We start from the raw sequence: 25,007 nt of genomic DNA, 5'->3' as shown, positions 1-25,007 counted from the left end.
TTTCTTTTTTGCTCAGTGTTTGATCAAATGTCACCAAGATATTTGACAATACACCCTAAACTAGCAGAGTGATGATTTACTTTCTATTTTTCTCAGCAATATGCTGACTCTGAGAAGGGTGAAATAGAAAAAGCAAAGAAAAACAATCAAATCATCTGGAACGGAGTTGGGTCTTGGACTTGGTGTGGCTAGCCTGTGAGGTCAGTCATCTCAGTGGTTCTCAACCTGTGGGTCAGGACCCCAAGCAGGGTCCCCATATGATTTTTTGAGATAGCTGTAAAATGACAATTGAAGGACTTTTAAGACCTGTTTAACCCATTGAGACCTGGAACGGTGTCATTTTTAGATTTGAGCTAAAAAGCATTATTTTACACTTTGGCTATTCAAAAATAGCAGATATACAAGCTCATAGCGCGGCACCGAGTGCCGCGCTATGAGCTTGTAGATCTGCTATTTTTGAAAAATCGTGAAAATGTGTGCAAATATTTGAAATATATATATTTTTAAAGCGAACATTTTTAACTCAAATCTTTGTTTCTGGGGGTCCCTGTAACAAAATATTTTGATGGGGGTCTGCGGTCAAATACATATAATTTTGGGGGCCCTTGACATGAAAAAGTTTGAGCATCACTGATATAGAAACATACGTTTTTAAGAATACTGTTGAGATTTAGGAGACATGTAGAATCGCCTTCAGGTCTCAATGGGTTAATACCTATAAAAAATAAATGAAAACAGACCATTACTGCAGCAAGAGTAATAATCATTACAGTCATTTAGCTGACGCTTTTATCCAAAGCGACTTATCGACTAATCAACACACTATACGATAAAAACTGGTCAAACACTGGCCGAATGGTCCAATAAGACACCCAAAAGAGAACGTTGATGTCTCCATGGGACGAGTGAAAACAGCAGATCTACAAGCTCACCATTGTGAGCTTGTAGATCTGATATTTTCACTGCTTGACAACAGGGATGCAAGGGGTTCATGTGGTTAAATTATGAATGTACCTTTCAGATGAATGTGACAACATGCCACATTGCCACATGGTGGCAGGTTTGAATTGGAAACACTTCACAAACAGAGAAGGTGACTTACTGACAGTGGTATAAAGTACATTTACTACTTTTACTAAGTACATAGGTAAAATGTTGAGGTATTTGTACTTTACCTGAGTATTTCCAATTTCCAATACTTTTACTTCTACTCCACTACATCTCAGAGGCAAATATTGTACTTTTACTCCACTACAATTATTTGAAACCTTTAGTTACTTTTCAGATATACATTATGATGTTATGAAACATACATTAACCACTTTAGCCCTATTTTATACATAGGCTATTTGAAAATCTACAAGCTTGCAACGCGTTGCGATGCGACGCGATGTGAGCTTGTAGATGTGCTATTTTCAAACATTTTAGTACTTTTACTTTTGGTACTTTAAGTACATTTTGATGCAAATGCTTTTGTGCTTTTACTCAAGTACATTTCTAATTCTGTACTTTTACTTGCAATAGAGTATTTCTATATTGCAGTATTGGTACTTTTACGCAAGTAAAGAATTTGAGTACTTTTTTTTCCACCACTGCTTACAGACGGCACCACAGGGACTTGACATTTGATTCCACACGCCTTACACCATGTGGCTGTGCAGTGGCGTCGTTAGGGGTGGGCTTCGGTGGCTATAGCCACCAATGTTTTGTCCAAAGCCACCAATAAAAAAAAATGAAAAATTAAAAAATTAAAAGTTTTTTTTTTTTTTTGGAATTATATATCTATCACCCTAACCTAACCCTACCCCTAACCCTAAAACCGAAATAAAGTAACAAAAAACGGGGAAAAAAGCACCCTAATCCGCGAAATCCGCGGAAAAAATCGCGCGCGCGCGCTTCGCGCGCGCGCGGGAGGAGGGGCACATGCACGCGCGCTGCGCGCGCGTGCATGTGCCCGTTGCCTGCGGGGCTAAGCCCCCGACCTAGTAGAGACCTAGCGACGCGTCTGTGGCTGTGACATCATCACATGTGCCAGACTGGGGTGTTTTTGTCTCTTTAAAATTAAAACGCTTACAAGAGTCAGTGTGTTAGTGTGTGTGTGAGGCTCTGTGTGTGTGTGTGTGTGTGTGTGTGTGTGTGTGTGTGTGTGTGTGTGTGTGTGTGTGTGTGTGTGTGTAAGTGTGAGCGAGCGTCAGCATCTGTGTGTGTGAGGGTGCGAGGCGAGTGTGTGCTCACACATCAATAGCTATAGTCATGCCCTGGCAGGCAGGTTGTGTGTTGATGACGCACATATCGTTGCAGTCGGGCAGAAACCTCTGATCTCCATATTTTAACATTTTATGTTTTTTTTTTCCTTAACACATTAAGACCTGAAGCCGATTCTACAAATGTCTTCTAAATCCTAGCAGTTTTCTCAAAAACGTATGTTTCTCTATGAGTGGTTCTCAAACTTTTTCATGTCAAGGACCCCCCGAAATGATATGTATTTGGCCACGACCCTCATCTCAAAATATTTAGTTCCAGGGACCCCCCAGAAGCAAAGATTTGAGTTACAAATGTTTGCTTTAAAAATATATATATATTCAAAGAACGATTTTTCATAAATAGCAGATCTACAAGCTCGTAGCGCGGCACTCGGTGCCGCGCTATGAGCTTGTAGATCTGCTATTTATGAATAGCCAAAGTGTAAAATAATGCTTTTTAGCTCAAATAAAAAAATGACAGAGGTGCGTTTTTAGCGGTGCCAGCCGCTCTACACCTGACTATGTCCGTCCGTATGTCCGTATGTCCGTTTGTCCGTTTGTCCGTTATGTCCGTTTGAGCACGGGCTTTAAACAGCTATAACTCCAGTTCACAGCATGCCAGCAAGTCCAAATTTGGTATGAGGACTTACACCACCAATAGGGACGAGCATTGATTGCTGAAGCCCCGCCCCGCCCTATTATAGCGCCACCAGGAGGCCACTGGCTTTAAACAGCGCTTCACACAGCTATAACTCCAGTTCGCATGCCAGCAAGTCCAAATTTGGTATGTGGACTTACACCACCAATTGGGACGAGCATTGATTGCTGAAGCCCCGCCCCGCCCTATTATAGCGCCACCAGGAGGCCACTGGCTTTAAACAGCGCTTTACACAGCTATAACTCCAGTTCGCAGCATGCCAGCAAGTCCAAATTTGGTGTGTGGACTTAAACCACCAATAGGGACGAGCATTGATTGCTGAAGCCCCGCCCCGCCCTATTATAGCGCCACCAGGAGGCCACTGGCTTTAAACAGCTATAACTCCAGTTTGCAGCATATGCCACCAAGTCCAACTAATACCACCAATAGGGACCAACTGTAATTACATAATCCCCGCCCCCTCTGTCTTCCCATTGGCTGGGCTTTAAACAGCCGTAACTCCAGTTCACAGCATGCTACTGAGTACAAATTTGGTACGTGGACTCAGACCACCAATAGGGACGAACTGAAATGTAGCAAGCCCCACCCCCTCTGTCTTCCTATTGGCTGGGCTTTAAACAGCCATAAGTCCACTTTGCAGCATGCTACCAAATACACATTTACCACGTGAACTTCGACCACCAATAGGGACAAGCTTTTATTGCTGACGCCCCGCCCCCTCTGTATTGTCATTGGCTGGGCTACAAACAGCCATAACTCCAGTTAGCAGCATGCCACCAAGTCCGAATTTGGTATGTGGACTTACACCACCACTAGGGACGAGCATTAATTGCTGCAGCCCCGCCCCGCCCTATTATAGCGCCACCAGGAGGCCACTCATCAAAGGCACCGCTTCCTTCACACAGGGTGCGATTTTTTATTTGAATCCTGAAAATGAATAGATTTGGACGTATGAGACTTCCACCCGACAGCATGTGTGTGTTTTGTCACTTATGTCTCTTGTTAATTGCAAGCCACACACACCCTTATGTCACCATCACTGTGTGAAGCAGTGGAAGCGGTGTGTCATCCAGTCCCTGGACCCCACACACATTAATAACCCACTGTAATAAACGCTGGCGTCGTCCCTATTCTGGTTCATGTTGTAATACTGTATATGCCAACATTTGGCAAAAAATGTTCACGGTGTGCGACAGGCGAGGACCCCGACGGCTCTTTATCAACAACGCCCTGCTTCACATTTACACAGTCTCTCTCTCTCTCACACACACACACACACACCACTGAGCAGTTGGGGGGTTCAGTGCCTTGCCCAAGGGCACTTCAGCGGTGTTGGGACTCATATCGCGGCACCGAGTGCCACGCTACGAGCTTGTAGATCTGCTATTTTTGAAAAATCGTGAAAATGTGTGCAAATCTTTGAATATACAGTATATATTTTTTAAAGCAAACATTTGTAACTCGAATCTTTGCTTCTGGGGGTCCCTGGAACAACATATGTTGAGATGGGGGTCCGCGGCCTAATAAATATAATTTTGGGGGTCCTTGGCAATTATGAAAAAGTTTGAGAACCACTGATGTGGAAACATACGCTTTTTAGAAAACTGTTGGGATTTAGAAGACATTTTGTAGAATCGGCTTCAGGTCTTAAAGGGTTAATGTAGAGCGAAAAACACAAACGACACTAGCACAGCATAAAGCCCTGAGGTCAACCATAGGGTTTAAGTGGCTAATCCTTAAGGTGACGTCTTTGGTGCTACAGTTACAATTACCACAACACAGTTAAAAGCATTAAGATGTTAACGCTAAGGCTAAGTGATGCCACGTTAGTGGCATCAATGAGACCCGTTTGTTTTGTCTGTCTTTCTTTGCTTCTGTCTTTCTTTCTTCTTCTGTAAGTACAGTCTTATATATCTTATTAACAGAGGGATATTGATTGTACTGTACACTCCTGACCGTGTTTGAAAGCATGTTATTGACACACAGAGTATAATGTATCATTTCTAATCAACTTTTTGCCAAAAAAAAGAAAGAAAAGAAAACTACTAGGCAATAGCTTTGCAATTGTCTCGTAGCAACAGCAGGAGCCATGTTACTGTACATACTGTACATGTACTGTGATTCCTCTTGAGCATTCGTGCTACACAACACCTTTATTTTGACCTTTATTATTACTTATTACACGGCTTGGTTGAATGCTCGATTCTGATTGGTCAGTCATCGGTCATTATTTCTGGATAATGACCGATGATAATGACCGGTGAGACCGACGAGGAAACTGTGTAATCAGAGACTCAGAACACCTGCTCATATCAAACTGCGCTGCTTGGTTTTATGCTTTATCCAACATGACAGCCATGTAAAGAAACAACCAATGTCATTTACAACTAAACGTTGCTCTCAAGAATGTTTTTGAAAACATTTGAAGTGAGAAATAGACGATGCAATAACCGAAAAGTCATTCTATTTGATCCACTGCACTTCCTTGTTTATCGTGGCACAACAACGGGGGAATACCAAAACGCTCGCCCCAAAACACAGTCGCCCCGGGGCAAATCCGGCGGTATTACAGGCAAATCGGCAGTAAATAGAATGGGGGGCGAGTGTGTTTTGGGGCGAGTTTTTTTCCATTTCGTCATTTGTTTTTGCGAGGCGAACTTGTCCGCCCAGCCCAATACTTATGGAATACTTTCATTGCCGTAAGCAAGGAAATACTTCGTTTTGTTGTTACTTTTGGGTAAATGTATTTATGTATTTATTAAGTAGCCGTGTAATAAGCGGGATAATGCATGGGGAGGTAGTCATTATTGAAATTTAAAGCCCTTCAGGGCGATTAACCACCTCGGCTGCGCCTCGGTGGTTAATTGCCCTGTCGGGCTTTAAATTTCAATAATGACTACCTCCCCATGCATTATCCCTTGCTTATTTAACCGGAGTCCCCCAAGGCTCTACACTAAGCCCCCCTCCTGTTTTCTCTCTACACGGTCCTCAGAGTTACTACAGGGGGGGCCGCCAAATCTTAATGTTTTACATTAACTCTCTAAGTGCCACACAACGAGATATATCGAGTTTTTTTCTGAATGCCCTCAGTACCAGAACGAAAAATCCCGAGTTTTAAAAAATGTTCAGAACCCAAGATATCATTATCTGAAGATTTGCAGCTCCATCCACTCCTTGTTTAACTTATAACTGAAAAAGGCTGTATCTCGCTTCCTAAGCACTTTTTTTTACTTTGGGGAAGAAAAAAAAATTTGCTGGCACACTGACAGTATGAACATATTTTTTTTATTTCATTGGCACTGAGAGAGTTAACAATTTACAATTTAGTTAGGTAGGTAGGTAGGTACTTTATTCATCCCCCAGGAGAAATTAAGGTGTTACAGCTCTCATAGAGACATCAATAAAAACACATTATAATAAAAAGACATCTAAAATAGGCATAGTCAACCTATACAATATGTAAAAAAAAAAGTTTTGGCATAGCAGACACTCTTAACCCATTAAGACCTGGAACTGTGTCATTTTTAGATTTGAGCTAAAAAGCATTATTTTACACTTTGGGCTATTCAAAAATAGCAGATATACAAGCTCATAGCGCGGCACCGAGTGCCGCGCTATGAGCTTGTAGATCTGCTATTTTTGAAAAATCGTGAAAATGTGTGCAAATCTTTGAATAAATATATTTTTAAAGCGAAAATTTTTAACTCAAATCTTTGCTTCTGGGGGTCCCTGGAACAACATATTTAGATGGGGGTCTGCGGCCAAATACATATAATTGTGGGGGTCCTTGACATGAAAAAGATTGAGCACCACTGATATAGAAACATACGTTTTTCAGAATGCTGTTGAGATTTAGGAGACATGTAGAATCGGCTTCAGGTCTCAATGGGTTAATCCAGAGTGTTTTACAGTAAGCAAGGTAAACACGAGGTAATACATCAAATGCATAGAAATAGTCATCTAGGATCAAGCTCACAACGTGCTGCAACGCACCGCGTTGTGAGCTTGTAGAATAAATCCTCTTATCTTGTCGGAATGTTTCTGGGATTCACTAGGATTCAGGTGGTTATAATCATCTCTCTTTCCTTCCTCCAGGTGGTCCTGAACCCCACCACCAACGGCCCCAAGCAGGCGGAGCTCCACAGGATGGTGGTCCCCAAGAGCAGCCAGGACGGCGAGCTGAAGATCAAACTGGCCGTCCGCATGGACAAGCCCCCCAACATGAAGCACAGCGGGTAAGAAAGAACGGCAACTCCCAGGCTACCTCTTAAGACTGCAATGTGCCAGCGGTGTAGCAGAGAGTGGGGCAGCCCTGAATAAAAGATACTCTTATAACTATTTTACGGCTTAAACGGTCAGAGTGTTGCTGTAAACGCTGCCCTCTGCGGTGTTGCCAGGTCAATGAAAACAAGCCAAAATAAGCGACGATTAGCGCTTTACACCTACTGTGTGTCAGCTATTTGAAAATAGCCGATCTACAAATCTCACAACTCTCAATTCTGAATATCTTTAAAATATTTGAACAACACAAATCTGGTATGGGGGTCCCTGGCACAAAATATTTTCAGATGGGGGTCCGCGGACAAATACATATAAATGTTGGGGTCAAAATGTTTGAGAACCACTGGTTTAAACAACATTAGGAAGCAGAAGCACAAATGCTAATTTGTGCTTCTGCTTCCTAATGTTGTTTAACTTAGCAACCAAAATTCACAAGCAACTTTACAGAAAAACAAGGCCAAAGTCGCTTATAATAATAAGCAGACATGGCAACACTGCTTGTCTGATGTTGACTGGAGGGACTCCCTCTTCCCTTGGTGTTTCGCCTTGATTGCACTTAAACCCTAACATTTAACTTTACTAAAACTATGCCTAAACTTAACCATAACCCTAACCTCACAAACACTATGCCTAACCCTAGCCGTAAACCTAACCTCACAGAAATAATGCCTAAACCTTACAGTACCTCAAAACCCTGTCCGCCTGGGCTAAACACCTGGGAAAGACATCCTCCTGTTGACTGGAACCTCACTGCCAAACTCTGAGCCATTTGAAGAATGACAGCTCCCTCTAGTGGTGATTGTGTTGAACTTCCTGAATCACTGAGGTGGGGACTTCATTGTTGGTAGAGCTCCTGATCTGGCACTATCATTATTATTAATATCAATAATACTAATAGCTCAGATTTATACAGCGCTTTTCGAAGTACTCAAAGTCGCTTTACACTAAGAAAAGGAAGGAACCAACTTTAATAAGAAAAAGACCCCCTAAGGAGCCCTGGTCCACACTCTGAGAACCAGGAAGTGCATACTACGGAAGTACATACACACGGTAGACCCCGAAAAGTATTTTTCGACCAATCACAATGCGGGTTTCATGCATGTAGAATGTAAACAGCTCTGTGAAGCCTCAACATAACGGTACCACCAAATTCCATTACTTCAGTTTAGACACTCAACAGGCTAGGTCTTGCCCACAATGCATTGTGCCAACATCCCGGAATTGCGTTCAGAGTTAAAGATCTCAGAGGGTGGACATGCTGTGATCTCAACAGAAGAAGTTGGGTACTGATACAGAGCCACAGGCTTAATTTATTTTGAAGTAGTTGTGCAACTACAAGTTAATAATTAAAAACTTAGAGACTGAAACATGTGTCACATTGATATTTATTGAACATGTGAAGAGCCCACATTAAACCCCTGGAACGATCAGCACCAACGTTCTTTTTCATATCGTTGCTGTCTATTTTCTTTTTTTTTCTTAAATTAATGCCCTTCTTGAATGGGGTTTCCATCCGAGTCGATATATATATTTTTTTGTTTATTGCAAGTTTACTACATCATTTTATGAAATTAAATTTGGTTTAAGTTATGAAATGTTGACAAATAACTCAAATTAAACCCAAACATGATAAGAGTAAGAATAGCTACTGTACAAGCAATGAGCTTTTCATTTTCTGGACACAAGAGGGCAGCAAGAACTCATTATCACATAACTTGTGGATACTTCTTCAAAGATGAACATTAAAGGTCGGCCAGAAAACAACTATGTCCAAAATATAAACTTTTCGGGAAATGAAAAAAAAAATAAAAAAAATCAACATGTTTTTAAAACAACACAACACTGCATCATCAAAGTTGGTATGGTGGCTTTATACTTGAATGTGTCCTCATATTGTCATCACTTTACCCAAATCCAGCTCAAGTGGAGTTTTGAGATAGTTGTTTGTTAGGTGGTTTGAACGACAATAGGCTCTATGCACAGCAGCCATATTGGAAGGAAATTGGGCCTCTTTTTACTTCCTTCACAGGTGTTACCAATGATACTAATGAAGGCTCTGTTCCATTAAGTGTAGCACAGTTGTTCTCAAACCTTTTAATTGCAAGGACCCCCATAACTCTGACAAATGGACCCTTACGGGTCCATTTGTACACTCTCAGAGTTACACACCCGCAAGGGGCCATTTGGAACCCTCTCAAGTATTTCCAGTGAGCCAACATGAACATGCACACTATCAGCACCCTTGACTCTGTTTGACCAGAATGGAACAGAGCCTTAATTAGTATCATTGGTGACACCTGTGAAGGAAGTACAGAAGTGGCCCAATTTCTTTCCAATATGGCTGCTGTGCTTAGAGCCTATTCCAAGAAGGATCCAATGGAGTTAGGAGGTTTAGTCGGAAGCGCTTTTAAATACTTTTCATTGGTTCAATATTTGTAAACCTCACACACAAGAGGTGAAGGGTGTTCAATAGCACTGATTTATTAAAGAAAATAAAAAGTACGGAGACAGCTGGTTTGCGCCCCGACAGCAACGGTGTGTGTTGATATTGATGATAAGAAGACCGCAAGAAGTCCTTCACAACCGGCTCTAATAAAACACTTGTGTATCAAACTTTGGACAAAGAGGACAGAGTGTGTTCTCACTGGTTCAGCCAATGGAAGGACCTTGTACTTTAATACAAATTACTAAAGAGGGAGCATCAATGAAGAGAAAGTGTGTGTGTGTGTGGAAGGAGAATGCTAAGTGGCCCTCGTAATGTGCAAAAGTGCCATGGTAATTAAGGCTCAGTTGGCACACTCACACACACACACACCATTCTTTTCTTTTCATGAAAAATAGAAAAAAGCTGCCTGAAGAAGGTGTATGACTGAAACGTTTGCAAGTCATTTGATTTGAGTCTTTTTTTTATATTGGCACCATAATCAGCACCTCTTTCATTTAGTGTGTGTGTGTGTGTGTGTGTGTGTGTGTGTGTGTGTGTGTGTGTGTGTGTGTGTGTGTGTGTGTGTGTGTGTGTGTGTGTGTGTGTGTGTGTGTGTGTGTGTGTGTGTTAACTGCACATTTTCCTAAAATACCAGTTCATATTCATGCTATTTCAACACGCTCTCAGACAACGCCAGTTTACAAACGATAATAGCTACTTATCTATATCTATGATACACAGTAGCTACTCTTTACAATTACCGCTACATTACACTGTCAAATCTGGAGTTTCCATTTAACTGTGAGAGTATAAAAACATTACCACTGCCGCTCTTCTTGTTGTGCGCAACAAAATTGTTGTTTGAGCTTCGGTGAAATTAATTAATAATCTACATAGACGAGAGGAATTGTAGCTAATTTTCTAATTTGTACAAACAACAGGAAGGTTGCAAACCCATTACAATACTCTGGATGTTTGTTGTTGATTGAACTTGAGAAAAATTCAAAATGTGAATAAAAGCACCTCGTAGGCATACAGTGGGTGTGGGTGTGTATGTGGAGTCACTCGCACTTGTCCTTTGATTGCCACAGGACAGGTCTTTATTAGTCACAAATTGATGCGTATCTATAATTCATACACTATACTCATGCAATGCATAATAAGACGGCTATGTTTAATCTGTTCATCATATCATAATTCACCAAGCATCATGAATGCTACCTGTACAACGTGGTCCACATAAACGTATCAACATTGAATTTAATGAAAGACTGTGCACTGCTTGCATGCTCAGATGTGTACCTATGCCACTTATGGTACAGTCCAGGGACAACTGATCCTCACGTTATCACTTGATGTCATTTGATTTGATTGCGGTAAAAGATATACAAGTAAAATCACTATATAACTTAACCCCAGGACAACACATTAACCCATTCAACCCGGGAACGCATTTGTGTCATTTTAGATTTCTTTGGCTATTTAAAAATAATAGAAAAAATAAAACTCATATCGCGGCACGATCTTTTAGATCTGCTATTTTTGAAAAAAATCTTATTTTTTAACTCCAATATTTGGTCCCTGGAACAAAATATTTTGAGATGGGGGGGGGGGGGTCTGCGGCCAAATACATATGATTTTGAGGGTCCTTGACATGAAAAAAGTTGGAGCACCACTGATATAGAAACATACGTTTTTTTCAGAAAACTGTTGGGATTTAGAAGACATTTTGTAGAATGGGCTTCAGGTCTTAATGGGTTAAATGACTCGGCCATCTCAGTCAGCACTCCACCACAACGCCACCGTTCACTGAGGTCAATGACACATGCCACCTGTCCGTCACTCTCAGCCTCTCTTACACTAGAGGAGGTGTATTAGTTCAGTGGTTCACGGCCCCCCTAAAGCAAGTGGGTTTTTGGGGGCTCAGTTAACAAAAGATTGTCCCTTCTTCCTCCCCTTCCTCATTTACACCATCTATCCATCCATCCATCTCCTGTCATCCTCCTCTTCCTCGCCTTTTGTTCCCTCTCTGTCAAGGCAGCATGTGTGCTGCTATGTTCAAGGCGCCTCTGCTCTATTCTCCACTTTGCCTTTGACTCTCTCTCTCTCTCTCGCTCTCTTTCTCTCTCGTTCTCTACCTCTCTCTACCTCTCTCCCTCTCCCTCTCCCTCTCTCTCCTTTTCCTTTTCTTCTGGAAGGGGACCCATATGTTGTGAGGTGAATGGAGTCCATTCTGTCTCGTGTCTGGTCGTGTCAGTACTTTAGAAGCATCTTAACCACATGAACCCCTGGTGTCCCTCCCTCCTATATTCTGGCTCATAATCGGTGAACATTTGGTAAAAGAAATGGCGAACATTTGACGGAAGAGAGCAGAGATAGAGAGAGAGAGACGGACATCACAGTGATTGCTTTTTTACGAACGCTGCCACTTAGGACTGTAGCCCACCGCCCCCAGTTCCCCCCCACCAGTCAGCCCCCCCCCCACTCCAACAAAAAAGTCCAGTGCCCAGCCTGACCGCAACCCACATGTGAACCCTAGCGTCCCTATTCTAGCGTCATGTCTTAACCCATTCAAATCCGGGAATCCGCATCTCGTCATTTTAGATTGCTTTGGCTATTTAAAAATACCAGATATACAAGCCTACAGTATGAGCGTGTAGATATGCTAGCTTGTAGAGCTTGTATGAGCTTGTAGGTCTGCTATTTTTTTGAAAAATCATGAACATTTTTGTGCAAATCTTTGAATATATATATTTTTAAAGCAAACATTTGTAACCCAAATCTTTGCTTCTAGAGATTCTACAAAATGTGTTCTAAATCCAACAGTTTTTTTGAAAAAACTTAAGTTGCTATAATCACTGGTTCTCAAACTTTTCCATGTCAAGGACCCCCAAAATGATATGTGTTTGACCACCCATCGCGGACCCCGTGACCATCACTTTAAAACATATATAATATACATTCAAAGATTTGCAAAACTTGTCCACGATTTTTCAAAAAATAGCTATGAGCTTGTAGATCTGCTATTTTTGAAAAATCTTGAAAGTTCTAGACTCTGGAGAGTGTGCTCCCCGCGGATGCAGTGGTTACAAACGTCCACTAGGGGTCAGTGTCAGTTTCTTGTTGAGTATGTGTCACTGCTAATACAGCAGTAAAGAGGCCTGTGAATTCAGGACTAGATTATTACTCATCTCATCTGGTTCATGTGTAACTAACTGGCATTCAACCTTCATCTCTGAATAGAGCCATGTGGCACATAGACGCATGTTTACTGTCTTGTACAACAGTGTATCGTCAGATTCTTCCTTGTTAACCCATTAAGACCTGGAACTGTGTCATTTTTAGATTTGAGCTAAAAAGCATTCTTTTACACTTTGGCTATTCAAAAATAGCAGATATACAAGCTCATAGCGCGGCACCGAGTGCCGCGCTATGAGCTTGCAGATCTGCTATTTTTGAAAAATCGAGAAAATGTGTCCAAATCTTTGAATATATATATTTTTAAAGCTAACATTTTAACTCAAATCTTTGCTTCTGGGGGTCCCTGGAACAAAATATTTTGAGATGGGGGGTCCGCGGCCAAATACATATACATTTCGGGGTCTTTGACATGAAAAAGATTGAGAACCACTGACATAGCAACATGTTTTGTTTTTTTTAACTGTTAGAATTTAGAAGACATTTTGTAGAATCGGAACCTCAGGCCTTAATGGGTTAATAGCTTACACACGATAGGCCAAGAACACGTACGCTAATGTAAACAAATATATGATGTGTAATATCGTTGCTGGCAGGCAGAAACCTCTTATCTCTCATCTATATGTTTTGTGTTTTTTCCCCGCAAATTAAAACGCCCTACTTGAGCATACTACACAGCATCACTCAAAAGCATCAGAAGTGGCCCATCCGCTAGCTTGAAACATGGCGCGAAGCGACACGTTTTGAGCTTGTAAATGTAGACCCTCTACTTTAGCTCTTTTTGAATTTGCTATCCTGAAAAGTAACAGTTTTGGACGTATGAGGTTTCCACCTGACAGAGGAGATATATGAGTAAATATAACATCTGTAGCTTTTGTTTTTGCACTTTTTTTGCATGCCAGGAAAACCTTTTTTTTTGCCAACAAATGGCTCAAATAATAGTCACTGTCATAATTGTTTATCTTTCTCTTTTTTACCAGCTGTCTTCCGAGTAACCAAACATGCTTTTTATTCATCCTGTGTCTAAGTTGTATTGTTTTTTTCTGAAGTGCACCTCGCAGAATAGCGTAATTAAATATGAAGAACAGAAGCTAACATTAGCAGCAGTAGATGTACTGTTGTAAAAAAAAAAGAAAGAAATGCTTTAGAGATGCAAGGAACAAGTGATGTCGCCACGAGGCAAAGGACTGACAAATGCCGCTGTAATTGTAAGCTTGATTCATACTTCGTAATTGTACCGCGGCGTCGCGTCGCACACACACCGAAAATAGCCGAGCTAAAAGCACACGTGTCTCGCCGCGACCCCAAGGCTAGGGCCACTTGAAATCTAGGAAAAAAAGTTTAATCTGCAGCACAATTTCATTCAATATGTAGTGTGTGGGGGGGGGGGGGGGGGGGGGGGGGGGGGGGTCTGCTTCATCTCTCTCTCTCTCTCTCTCTCAGCGAGGGGGTCCTCCTTGGGCTGAAAAACGTTGAAGACCCCTGACCTGGAGCAGTGGTTCTCAAACTTTTTCATGTCAAGGAGAATGAAGATATATTTATATATAATTTGCCTGGCATTTTATATGTAATTTTGTAAAAAAAAGAAAAAAAAGATTTGTTTGGTTGCATTTTCTTTTTATGTTTTGAAAAAAAAAAAAAAAAGTTTTAATGTAGGAAATAGAGAAAAAAAGACATTTACTTGTGACCCCAAAAATGCCCCAAAATTATATATGTTTGGCCGTGGACCCCCATCTCAAAATGTTTTTTTTCCAGAAGCAAAATGTTTGCTTTAAAAAAAAATATATATATATATATTCAAAGATTTGGCCACATTTTCAAGAGTTTTTTTCAAAAACAGCAGACCTGCAAGCTCGTAGCGCGGCACTCGGTGCCGCGCTATGAGCTTGTAGATCTGCTGTTTTTGAATAGCCCCAAAGTATAAAAAAGGTTAAAGTGGTTAAAATTATTGTGACGCTATATTAACACATTTTGCTGGGGACCCCCTCAAGGACCCCTGGGGGTCCCCAGACCCCAATGGACAAGTAGAATGGCCCAGATTTCCTGGGCCCGGGTTTAGGGTCAGTCCACATTCACATTCATAACGTTTGGCTCCCCAGTTCTTTTCTTCAAGGCCATTCAGCAGAGGGGCTTAAAAGCGCGTCTCTCTCAGCATTGATTGATTTTTTCCTCACTTGCACTTGTCCATATCCCACGCTTCTGTCTTCCTGGACACACCAGGAGGTGTGTCATGTTATTGATTGAGAGGCCACTTTATTAGACCAGTGGTTTCTCAAAGTGGGGTCCGGGGGGACCCCCAGGGGTCCTTGGAGGGGTTCCAGGGGGTCCGCAGCAAAAGTAGCTAATATAGCGTCACAAACATTTTTACCACTTTGTCCATTTATACATGTATGTTGGCTATTTTAAAAAATAGCAGATCTATAAGCTTGCAGTGTGTCACTTAGTTTTTGGAAACTTTTGAATATACATTTATATTTTCACATTAATCTTCTCTAGTCCAGGGGGTCCCTGACACAATAAAAAATACATATGAATTTGGGGGTCCTTGACATGTAAAAGGTTGAGAACCACTGGCTTAGACCACTGTTTCCCAAACAGTGGGTTGGGACCCATTTTGGGGTCACAAGTAAATATCTATTTTTTTCTCTGTTTCCTACATTAACCCATTAAGACCTGGAACTGTGTCATTTTTAGATTTGAGCTAAAAAGCATTATTTTACACTTTGGGCTATTCAAAAATAGCAGATCTACAAGCTCATAGCGCGGCACCGAGTGCCGCGCTATGAGCTTGTAGATCTGCCATTTTTGAAAAATCGTGAAAATGTGTGCAAATCTTTGAATATATATATTTTCAAAGCGAACATTTTTAACTCAAATCTTTGCTTCTGGGGGGTCCCTGGAACAACATATTTTGATGGGGGTCCGCGGCCAAATACATATAATTTTGGGGGTCCTTGACGTGAAACAGATTGAGCACCACTGATATAGAAACATACGTTTTTCAGAATACTGTTGAGATTTAGGAGACATGTAGAATCGGCTTCAGGTCTCAATGGGTTAAAACATACCTTTTTTTTTCAAAACATAAAAAAAAAAAAATCATCCAAACAAATCATAAATTACAACATGTCCATTAACTCATTCACTGCCTGAATTATTTCTGGCCGCGTTTGCCCACTGCCAGAGATTTTTCATTAAAAAAAAAAAGTATTCAGGAGCCGAGATACAGAAGTTTTAAGTTAACAAGGAAGTGGATGGGAGTCTAGATATTCAAAAAAAAAACATATCTCCTTGGTCTTTGGGTCAAAAAAAAAAAAAAAAAAAAATCCAATCTGCTTTTTTCCACTTGTTTGGGTCCTGTGGAGACACCAAATGTATCTTTTGGGCCTCTAGCTAAAATGTTCGGGAACCACTGACTATAGAGCATTCCCTTTCCTTTCTTTTTCTATGGCGTGGCGCCCAAGAGCCGGAAAACGCAGTACTTGAGTACATGTACTACTTAGTTACTTTACACCACTGGTTTTCATGTGTTTGATGCTTGTGTTTTCCAGGTATCTTTATGCACTGGGGCAGCGAGTTTGGAAACGTTGGAAAAGGCGATATTTTGTTCTCGTTCAGGTAACAAATTCACATCCTCTGTAATATAACCCACCTTTATAACCTTACTATCAGCATATAATGCAATTTAAACACCTTTTTTTAAATTTGTATTTTGTTTATAAAGTCCCTTACTGTATACTGCACCTTTTTGAAGGAAAAACATGTCATACCATATCGTCTCTGTCGGGGTGGAAACCTCATACTGTCCAAAACTGTTACTGTTCAGGATTCAAATTCAAAAACGTGAAAAAGTATCAGATCTACGAGCTTGTAGATCTTTTTGATACTTTTGATACTTTTGTGTGTGACGCTGTAGTGTGATGATCATACTACTTGATCCTACTTGATCATACTATGATCAAGTAGGCCGTTAACCCATTAAGACCTGGAACTGTGTCATTTTTAGATTTGAGCTAAAAAGCATTATTTTACACTTTGGGCTATTCAAAAATAGCAGATCTACAAGCTCATAGCGCGGCACCGAGTGCCGCGCTACGAGCTTGTAGATCTGCTATTTTTGAAAAATCGTGAAAATGTGTGCAAATCTTGTGAATATAGATATTTTTAAAGCGAACATTTTTAACTCAAATCTTTGCTTCTGGGGGTCCTTGGAACAAAATATTTTGATGGGGGTCTGCGGCCAAATACATATAACTTTGGGGGTCCTTGACATGAAAAAGATTGAGCACCACTGATATAGAAACATACGTTTTTCAGAAAACTGTTGAGATTTCGGAGACATGTAGAATCGGCTTCACGTCTCAATGGGTTAATTTACAGGAAAATGGAGATAGGAGGTTTCTGACCGACAGTGACGATGCTCATTGTTTGTCCTATGTTGTGAGAGGTTTGAGCTCCCATGAGTCCCTGTGGTGACCCCCTCTCTCTCGCTCTCTCTCTCTCTCTCTCTCTCTCTCTCTCTCTCTCTCTCTCAGGTCAGTCAGTACACCTTCGCCATGTGCAGCTACCGAGAGAAGAAGTCTGAGCCTCAGGAACTGATGCAGCTGGAGGGTTATACAGTGGACTACTGTGACCCACAGCCCGGTACGTAACGTAACCCCTAGTCCTTATGACTCTCCTTCAGTGGTGTAAAGTAACCAAGTACATTTACTGAAGTACTGTACTTACTGTAAGTACAGTTTTGAGGCATGTTTACTTTACTGGAGTATTCCCAATTTTCAACACTTCTACTTCTCTACTCCACTACATCTCAAGTCAATTTTGAATTCTGGACTTTTACTTGTAACAGAGTACTTCTACATTGCTGTATTGATACTTTTACTTAAGTAAAACATTTGAGTACTTTTTCCACCACTGTTCTCCTTCACACACTACTGTGACCCACAGAGGAGTTCTCAACGGGCCTGCAAAATTAAGTCCCGGCCCTAACTGGCCCCTTCTCGGCCGACCCGAACAATTACCATAGTTTGAGCAGATTAGTCCTTCTCTTCCAGAGATAATGGCCAAACCATCTTGAAAACGTCCAATTTTGACGATTTCTTTGATGTTTTTCGCCACCACGGACTAGGAAGGTCGGAAGGTTTGAGCTGCATCCAACACATCCACTGCCATTTCCCTCGGCCTTACCGTTCGGCCGCTAGAGGCAGTTTCAAGACGTTTCTTTTTTGGGGGGAAATAGATTACTATTCTTTTCTTTTCTACGGGACCCGAGGCTCGGCTCGGCTCGACCCGACCGATTAGCATAACGTTTCGGCCTGGCCTGGCCCGGCACGGAAACGTCGGGTCGGGTATAGGGTCTGGTTTCGGGCAGAGTTTGAGAACTCTAACCCACAGCCCGGTACGTAACGTAACCCCTATCCTTTATGACTCTCTTTCACACACAACGCAACGCATCCTCACATGCAGAGTTCAATTTGTAAGAAAAAAACAAAACAAGAGGGGAGCACTATGTTTTCTGAACCATTTAACCCATTAAATATGGAGATACACGGTTTCTACCCAACAGCAACAATTTACTGTCTTGTGTGTGTGTGTGGCAGGTCTGCAGGGAGGCCGGGTGTTCTTCAACGCCGTGAAGGAGGGCGACCTGGTGATGTTGGCCAGTGACGACGAGCAGGACCGCGTGCTGTGGGTCCAGGCCATGTACCGCGCCACCGGACAGTCCTACAAGCCCGTGCCCCCGTCCCAGAACAAGACCAACAACTTCCGCGGCGGCGGGCAAACTCCCACGTCACCAATCAGTAAGTAAACCACCCTCCTCCTCCATCTTTTGCTCCACCTTTCATTTGTCAGACGATTAGCTTAAAGGGGCTACACCATGATTTTCATTTTTTTTAGGTTTTTAGTATTTTTTGGGCTCCCCAGTGTCTCTTGTACCCCAAAAAATATTTTTTTTTAACATTCAGTCATTCATTCTCATTTCAGAGATTTTTAGAATGGGCGTGTCTGAACAGGCCATTTCAGAATGGCAAGGCAAGTGACATCACTTGCCTTGACTTTGCATTGATGATGGCCAGACAGAATTGCTCAGTAGCCCCCCCCTGCCCAAAAGGACGTTTTGGTATTGCAGCTGAAAAAGCTTGGAATGACAGACAGTCAGATTTTGAGAAAAAATATCTGGATGTTTTTTAGGCTTACAACCTGTTTAAAACTTATTAGGGGGCAATAAGTATATATATATATATATTTTTTTAAATTCATGGTGTAGCCCCTTTAATGTGCAACATTGTTTTCTCACTCAACAGTAAACAAACCAACATGCATAATTCTATGAGACACGCGGGTATTTCGGGGCGTGGCCCGAATCCGCAAATTACTTCTCCGGGTGAAACAACACAGCTTTCAGTATTGGAATTGCACTACGGAACTCACACGTTGTTACATTGTATGAGTTTATTCCGTCATACCGCAATATATGGTGAAGTCTAGTAGTGTAGGTCAGTGGTTTTCAACCAGTGGTCCGGGGACCAGCAGTGGTCCTTGAGGGAGTTCCAGGGGGTCCCCAGCTAAATGATGGACAGGAACCAAATGGACCCTTATTGGTCTGTAACTCTGAGAGTGTACAAATGGAACCATTTGGTTCCATTTGTACACTCTCAGAGTTAAATTAACATTGATTTTACACTAGAAATTGGGGTCCCAGAGATAGAAATGCCATTAAATGGGGGTCCGTAGCCTAATGCATGTCAAACTGGGGGTCCTTGAAATTAAAATGGTTGAGAATCACTGCTAGAGCCGTAAAAATCGTCTCTTATTGGGGGTCCCTGGCATATCTTTTCTAATGGGGGTCCCTGGGCTAAGGTGTGTCAATTTGGGGGTCCTTGACGCAAAAAAGGTTGAAAACCACTGGTGTAGGTCATTGCAACAACCACCGATCTTGTGGAAAAAATGAAAACGGGACCGCCAAATATTCTAAACTTGCCGCGGTTCTGCCAATAATCATATTCTTTGAGACACGTCCGAGTTTTGTTGCCGGGCCAAACAAAGGCATCACTTGACGTTGATTCCCTTCCCCTATTGGCTCATACTAGCACATGACGTATGAGGGTTAACCCATTGAGACCTGAAGCCGATTCTACATGTCTCCTGAATCTCAACAGTATTCTGAAAACTTTTCATGTCAAGGACCCCCAAAATTATATGTATTTGGCCGCGGACCCCCATCAAAATATTTTGTTCCAGGGACCCCCAGAAGCAAAGATTTGAGTTAAAAATGTTCGCTTAAAAATATATATTCAAAGATTTGAGTTAAAAATGTTCGCTTAAAAATATATATATATTCAAAGATTTGCACACATTTTCACGATTTTTCAAAAATAGCAGATCTACAAGCTCGTAGCGCGGCACTCGGTGCCGCGCTACGAGCTTGTATATCTGCTATTTTTGAATAACCCAAAGTATAAAATAATGCTTTTTTAGCTCAAATCTAAAAATGACACAGTTCCAGGTCTTAATGGGTTAAGAATAAGTGTATTACAAGTTATATGCACATTTCTAAAGTGACAATTTAATGACTTGTAAGACCTGTTTTAATACCTCTCAAATAAAATAACATTGGCCAAATCGTCGAATAATATAAGAAGGAGGAAAAGATTCACTCTCAACGTGAGAGTGAATCCACGTTATCAGTCTGGCCACTGCCAGGCTAGGGGGTCCCCAGTTGAAATGTGATTATTTTGGGTCTGAAAAGCTTGAGAGAAGCATTGCATTATGCTCATGCTGTGTTGTCTGTGATGCACCGGGCATTTGGCTTGAGGCCAGTAGACAGTGGTGGGAAAAAGCACTCACATTTTTCTACTTAAGTAAAAGTATCAATACTGCAATGTAGAAATACTCTGATACAAGAAAAAAGGCCGGTGTTCAAAATGTTACTTGAGTAAAAGTACAAAGGTATTGGCATCAAAATATACTTAAAGTACCAAAAGTAAAAGTACTAATGTTTGAAAATAGCAGATCTACAAGCTCACAACGCGTCGCGACGCGTTGTGAGCTTGTAGATCTGCTATTTTCAAATAGCCTATGTTTTATGTTTAAGACAGGGCTGAAGTGGTTAATGTATGTTTTATGATATAAAGATGTATATCTGCAAAGTAACTAAAGTTGTCAAATAATCGTAGTGGAGTAAAAGTACAATATTTGCCTCTGAGATGTAGTGGAGTAGAAGTAAAAGCAAATGGGAAATACTTCAGTAAAGTTAAAAAAAAAACTCAAAATTGTACTTAAGTATGTAGCAGTACTTAAGTAAATGTACTTAGTTACTTTCCACCACTGCCCCTGGTGTTGTTGTCGGTGCTGTTGCCGGCCAGGGGAGGACGGTTGGATTGGATGTTGATGGTCTGCTGCAGCGGCCAGTCCACACACACACAGGCAGGGGGCTAATGGGACAGGTTAGCATGTTGCTCAGCTCTGCACTGTGTGTGTGTGTGTGTGTGTGTGTGTGTGTGTGTGTGTGTGTGTGTGTGTGTGTGTGTGTGTGTGTGTGTGTGTGTGTGTGTGTGTGTGTGTGGCAACATACCCTCCCTCACTCCCATCTGTCAACAACCATAGACAGACAGCAGAGTGCAAGCCTTTTAACCACTTTCAACCATTTTCAAAATGTGAAAAGAAAAGTAGATCTACAAAGCTCACAGTTCAACGGACAGGTAGCGCCATCTTGTGAGGGTTTTCAGCTATTACTTTCAATGGTGTGATGTCACGTATAGAAAAAAAAAAAAAAAAAAAAAAAAAATATATATATATATATATATATATATATATATATATATAACATCTAAATGAAACATTAATAGACATGTCATACAGATGAAAAAAAAAACAATATGGACAATATAACAAAGACAAGAAACAACAAAAGCGTATCGGCACAAAAAGTAAACCTATAATGGGGAAAATATGAATGGACCCAGGTTAATTAGGCAGACCATATGGAAAGTAGGGTTGGGACGATGTGGGTATCTCACGATACAATATCTCTGGCAATATTAGGCCCTCTATAACAATAATATCACGATATTCGATATATCGCGATATCGCGATATTCAATATATTTCAAGACCTTTCACCGACGATATATCACGACAGTCCTTGTATTCAATTCATTGTCCCACCCCTAATGGAAAGTATTTGGTGGTTAAGAGAAGCGACTTCAGAACTTCAAATCTACAAGTTCACAACGCTTGTAGATCGGCTATTTTCGGCTTGATGTAAGCGGGGACAAAAAGAGCAGACCAAGTACAGAGTCAAAGGTAAATGTTACGTCGTTAAATGTCTGACCACACACATTTAACATGAATCCAATATGTAGTGGGGGGGGGTCCCTGCTTCATCTCTCTCACCTAAGCAGTCCTTGGCCTGAAAAACGTTGTAGACTCCTGACGTATCTAGGGTGGTAAACTGTTTGCATGCTAAGTGCTGTATAGTGATTCATGTGTGTGGGCTGGGCTGTAAACTCTAATGACTGAGTGTCGGGGAACTCTCCGCCTTCATCCAGATCCGTTTCTCTTCTCTGTAATGATTTAATCCGTTCAGACCGGGAACGCATCTGTGCTCATCATTTATAGATTTCTTTGGCTATTCAAAAAATAGCAGATCTACAAGCTCATAGCGCGGCACCGAGTGCCGCGCTATGAGCTTGTAGTTCTGCTATTTTTTGGAAAGAATCGTGAAAATGTGTGCAAATCTTTGAATATATATATTTATAAAGAGAACATTTTGAAATCAAATCTTTGCTTCTGGGGGATTCTACAAATGTCTTCTAAATGCTAACAGTTTGTTTGAAAAAATGTATGTTGCTATTGAGGGGTTCTCAAACTTTTTAATTTCAAGGACCCCCAAAATGATATGTATTTGGCCGCAGACCCCCCATCTCAAAATATTTTGCCCCAGAAGCAAAGATTTGAACAAATGTTCAAGATTTTTCAAAAATAGCAGATCTACAAGCTCATAGCGCTTGGTGCCGTGCTATGAGCTTGAATATCAGCGATTTTTGAATAGACAAAGACATTTTAAAAAAATGACACAGATGCGTTCCCGGACTTAATGGCTTAAAGGTTAAACGAGACTAGTCGCAGCATTTGTACAACATAGCTGCAGACGTGCGCACACGCCCACGCACGTATGGTGTGAAAAGACGGCACACAACACCGTTCTTCGTGATCTCTGGTCCCCTCCTTATTATTTCAGTGACACACAAAAGCCTCATTTGTATTTAGTCGGGCGGCTGGTGTCGCGCGCTATAGTGGAAATAGCAGATGTACAAGCTCACAGACAAACACGACACCACAAAGCGATATGTTGTGAGATTATTAGCCCTTTTAGACCGGGGAAGAATCTGTGTCATTTTTTAGATTTCTTTGGCTATTGAAAAATAGCAGATCTACAAGTGCCGTGCTATGAGCTTGTAGATCTGCTATTTTTTTAAAAATCTTGAAAATGTGTGCAAATCTTTGAATATAGATATATATATATATTTTTTTTTTAAGCAGTTCTTTATTTAGTTCGCGGATCGAATGGGTTAATAGATCGCTTATTTTATTTGCACGGCACGGCACGCTATACCGAGTATGAATCAGGCAATACTGTCTCTCTGTTTTGCTTGAACATGTGTGCCACACACACACACACGCACACGCACACGCAATGTCTTTTCCCATAGCAAGGTGTATTGGTTGAAGGTCAGTTTCTACTCGAGGAGGCTTTAGCCCATTAGAAAATGTCAGCCCGCTGCCCGCAACAATGTCCTCGCGTTTAAACGTGTGTGACAACAATGTGCATGGCGCTGACGTTCAAGGGCTGTACTTGAACACTGGGGTCTGTGTAATTGAACAGTCTTTAAGCCGTTGTTCCAGGAAACACATTTATCCCCGCCATTCACTGCAGTCACTGGCTCTTTGTTCTCAGCGACGCGGCTACAGCTTTAGCTTTGTGTGGCTAAACGCGCTGAGTGCACTGAAGAGGAGGAGAAGAAGAACTTGTCGGTTTGGAGTTGTTATTGACGGCCGCCGCGTCGCGTAAACGTTGGGACAATGTGCAGCGCTTGTTTGTACATGACTGACGCGCGTGTGTTGTATTTTGTCTCCCCGCTCTTCTATTGAGACATTTAGATCGTGTCAAAAGGTCGTGTCTCACCTAGACACAGGATCTGGTCAATATTTAATTTATCCCCTGAGCAAGCAGGCAGGCTTTATTAGCTCGATGGTAAAAAAAAAATAAGAAAAAGAACAGCACTTGCGCTGGAAAACGGGTTCAAATCCGGGATAGAAGAGGAAAGTTACATCCTCAAAACTTTGTAAACATGCATGACCTTTGGCTCAGTACTTGGTCGGCTCTTTTTGTCATTTCCGGGGTCTGTCGTCGTCTGGCAGTAATAAGCGTCATCCATAGGATTAGGTAACGGCGCCATCTAGTGGAAAACCACTGCAAACAAATTCTCGTCCAAGCTCGTCCGTGGCAAGGTGAGCGTTGGCAGAATTGGATGTGGAATTCCCGTCCATGGCAATGAAAGAGTTAATGGACCCCAGATTAGCCGTTTGAAACGGGCCCCCGGGTCCATTAGGATCTGTGTAGATGACTCGTGTAGCTCACTCGTTATGAACACCCCCCCCCCCACCACCCCCCATCAATCTCCATGACACCCGAGTCGGTTGCATTTCCAAGAAGCAGGTGGTTTGCTTTTCACAACGAGGACGAAACCTGGCAGTGACATACCAACCTGTCTGCTCTCCTCTGCTCTTCAACGACACCCTGAGGTCTGACCAAAGTAACCGTTTAGGTGTGTGTGTGTGTGTGTGTGTGTGTGTGTGTGTGTGTGTGTGTGTGTGTGTGCGCGTGTGTGCGTGTGGTAACAACCTTCCACTAAAGTATGTGTGAGCGTGGTGTCTAAAGACGGAACGACACGGGCCTGTCTTCCTCAATCTCATCTCCTCTCTCTCCTCCAACCGCATCACTGCTTCCCCCACGCTTCAACCAGCCAATCGGGTCCTACTCCCCTCCACCACCCACTCACCCACCTGCCCTGGCCCCTTTACCTGCGTTGGGACACCGTGTGTCACCCCTCTCTCTGCCCGCGTCAATAACCTGTCATCATCGGGCAGCGCCGCCACCTCTCAGGGTGACATGTCACATAGATGTGACTGTTGCCCTG

The 25,007-nt window shown here is 41.9% G+C and overlaps 1 protein-coding gene across 1 annotated transcript in view; it reads left to right on the top strand.

Annotated features, from left to right (window-relative positions):
• Positions 1-25,007, top strand: part of cadps2 (Ca++-dependent secretion activator 2) — a 377,866-nt gene that overhangs the window by 237,344 nt on the left and 115,515 nt on the right. Inside the window, exons 8-11 of the mRNA XM_084058851.1 lie at positions 6,997-7,136; positions 16,357-16,423; positions 17,341-17,449; positions 18,406-18,606. Coding sequence (XP_083914977.1) covers positions 6,997-7,136; positions 16,357-16,423; positions 17,341-17,449; positions 18,406-18,606 — 517 coding nt within the window. The remainder of the gene's footprint in view (positions 1-6,996; positions 7,137-16,356; positions 16,424-17,340; positions 17,450-18,405; positions 18,607-25,007) is intronic.

Source organism: Gymnoscopelus microlampas (genome assembly GCF_963454915.1).
Source record: "Gymnoscopelus microlampas genome assembly, chromosome: 6".
Taxonomy (NCBI): domain Eukaryota; kingdom Metazoa; phylum Chordata; class Actinopteri; order Myctophiformes; family Myctophidae; genus Gymnoscopelus; species Gymnoscopelus microlampas.
The sequence above is the reverse complement of the archived record's forward strand: the minus strand, read 5'-3'. Positions and strand labels throughout refer to the sequence as shown.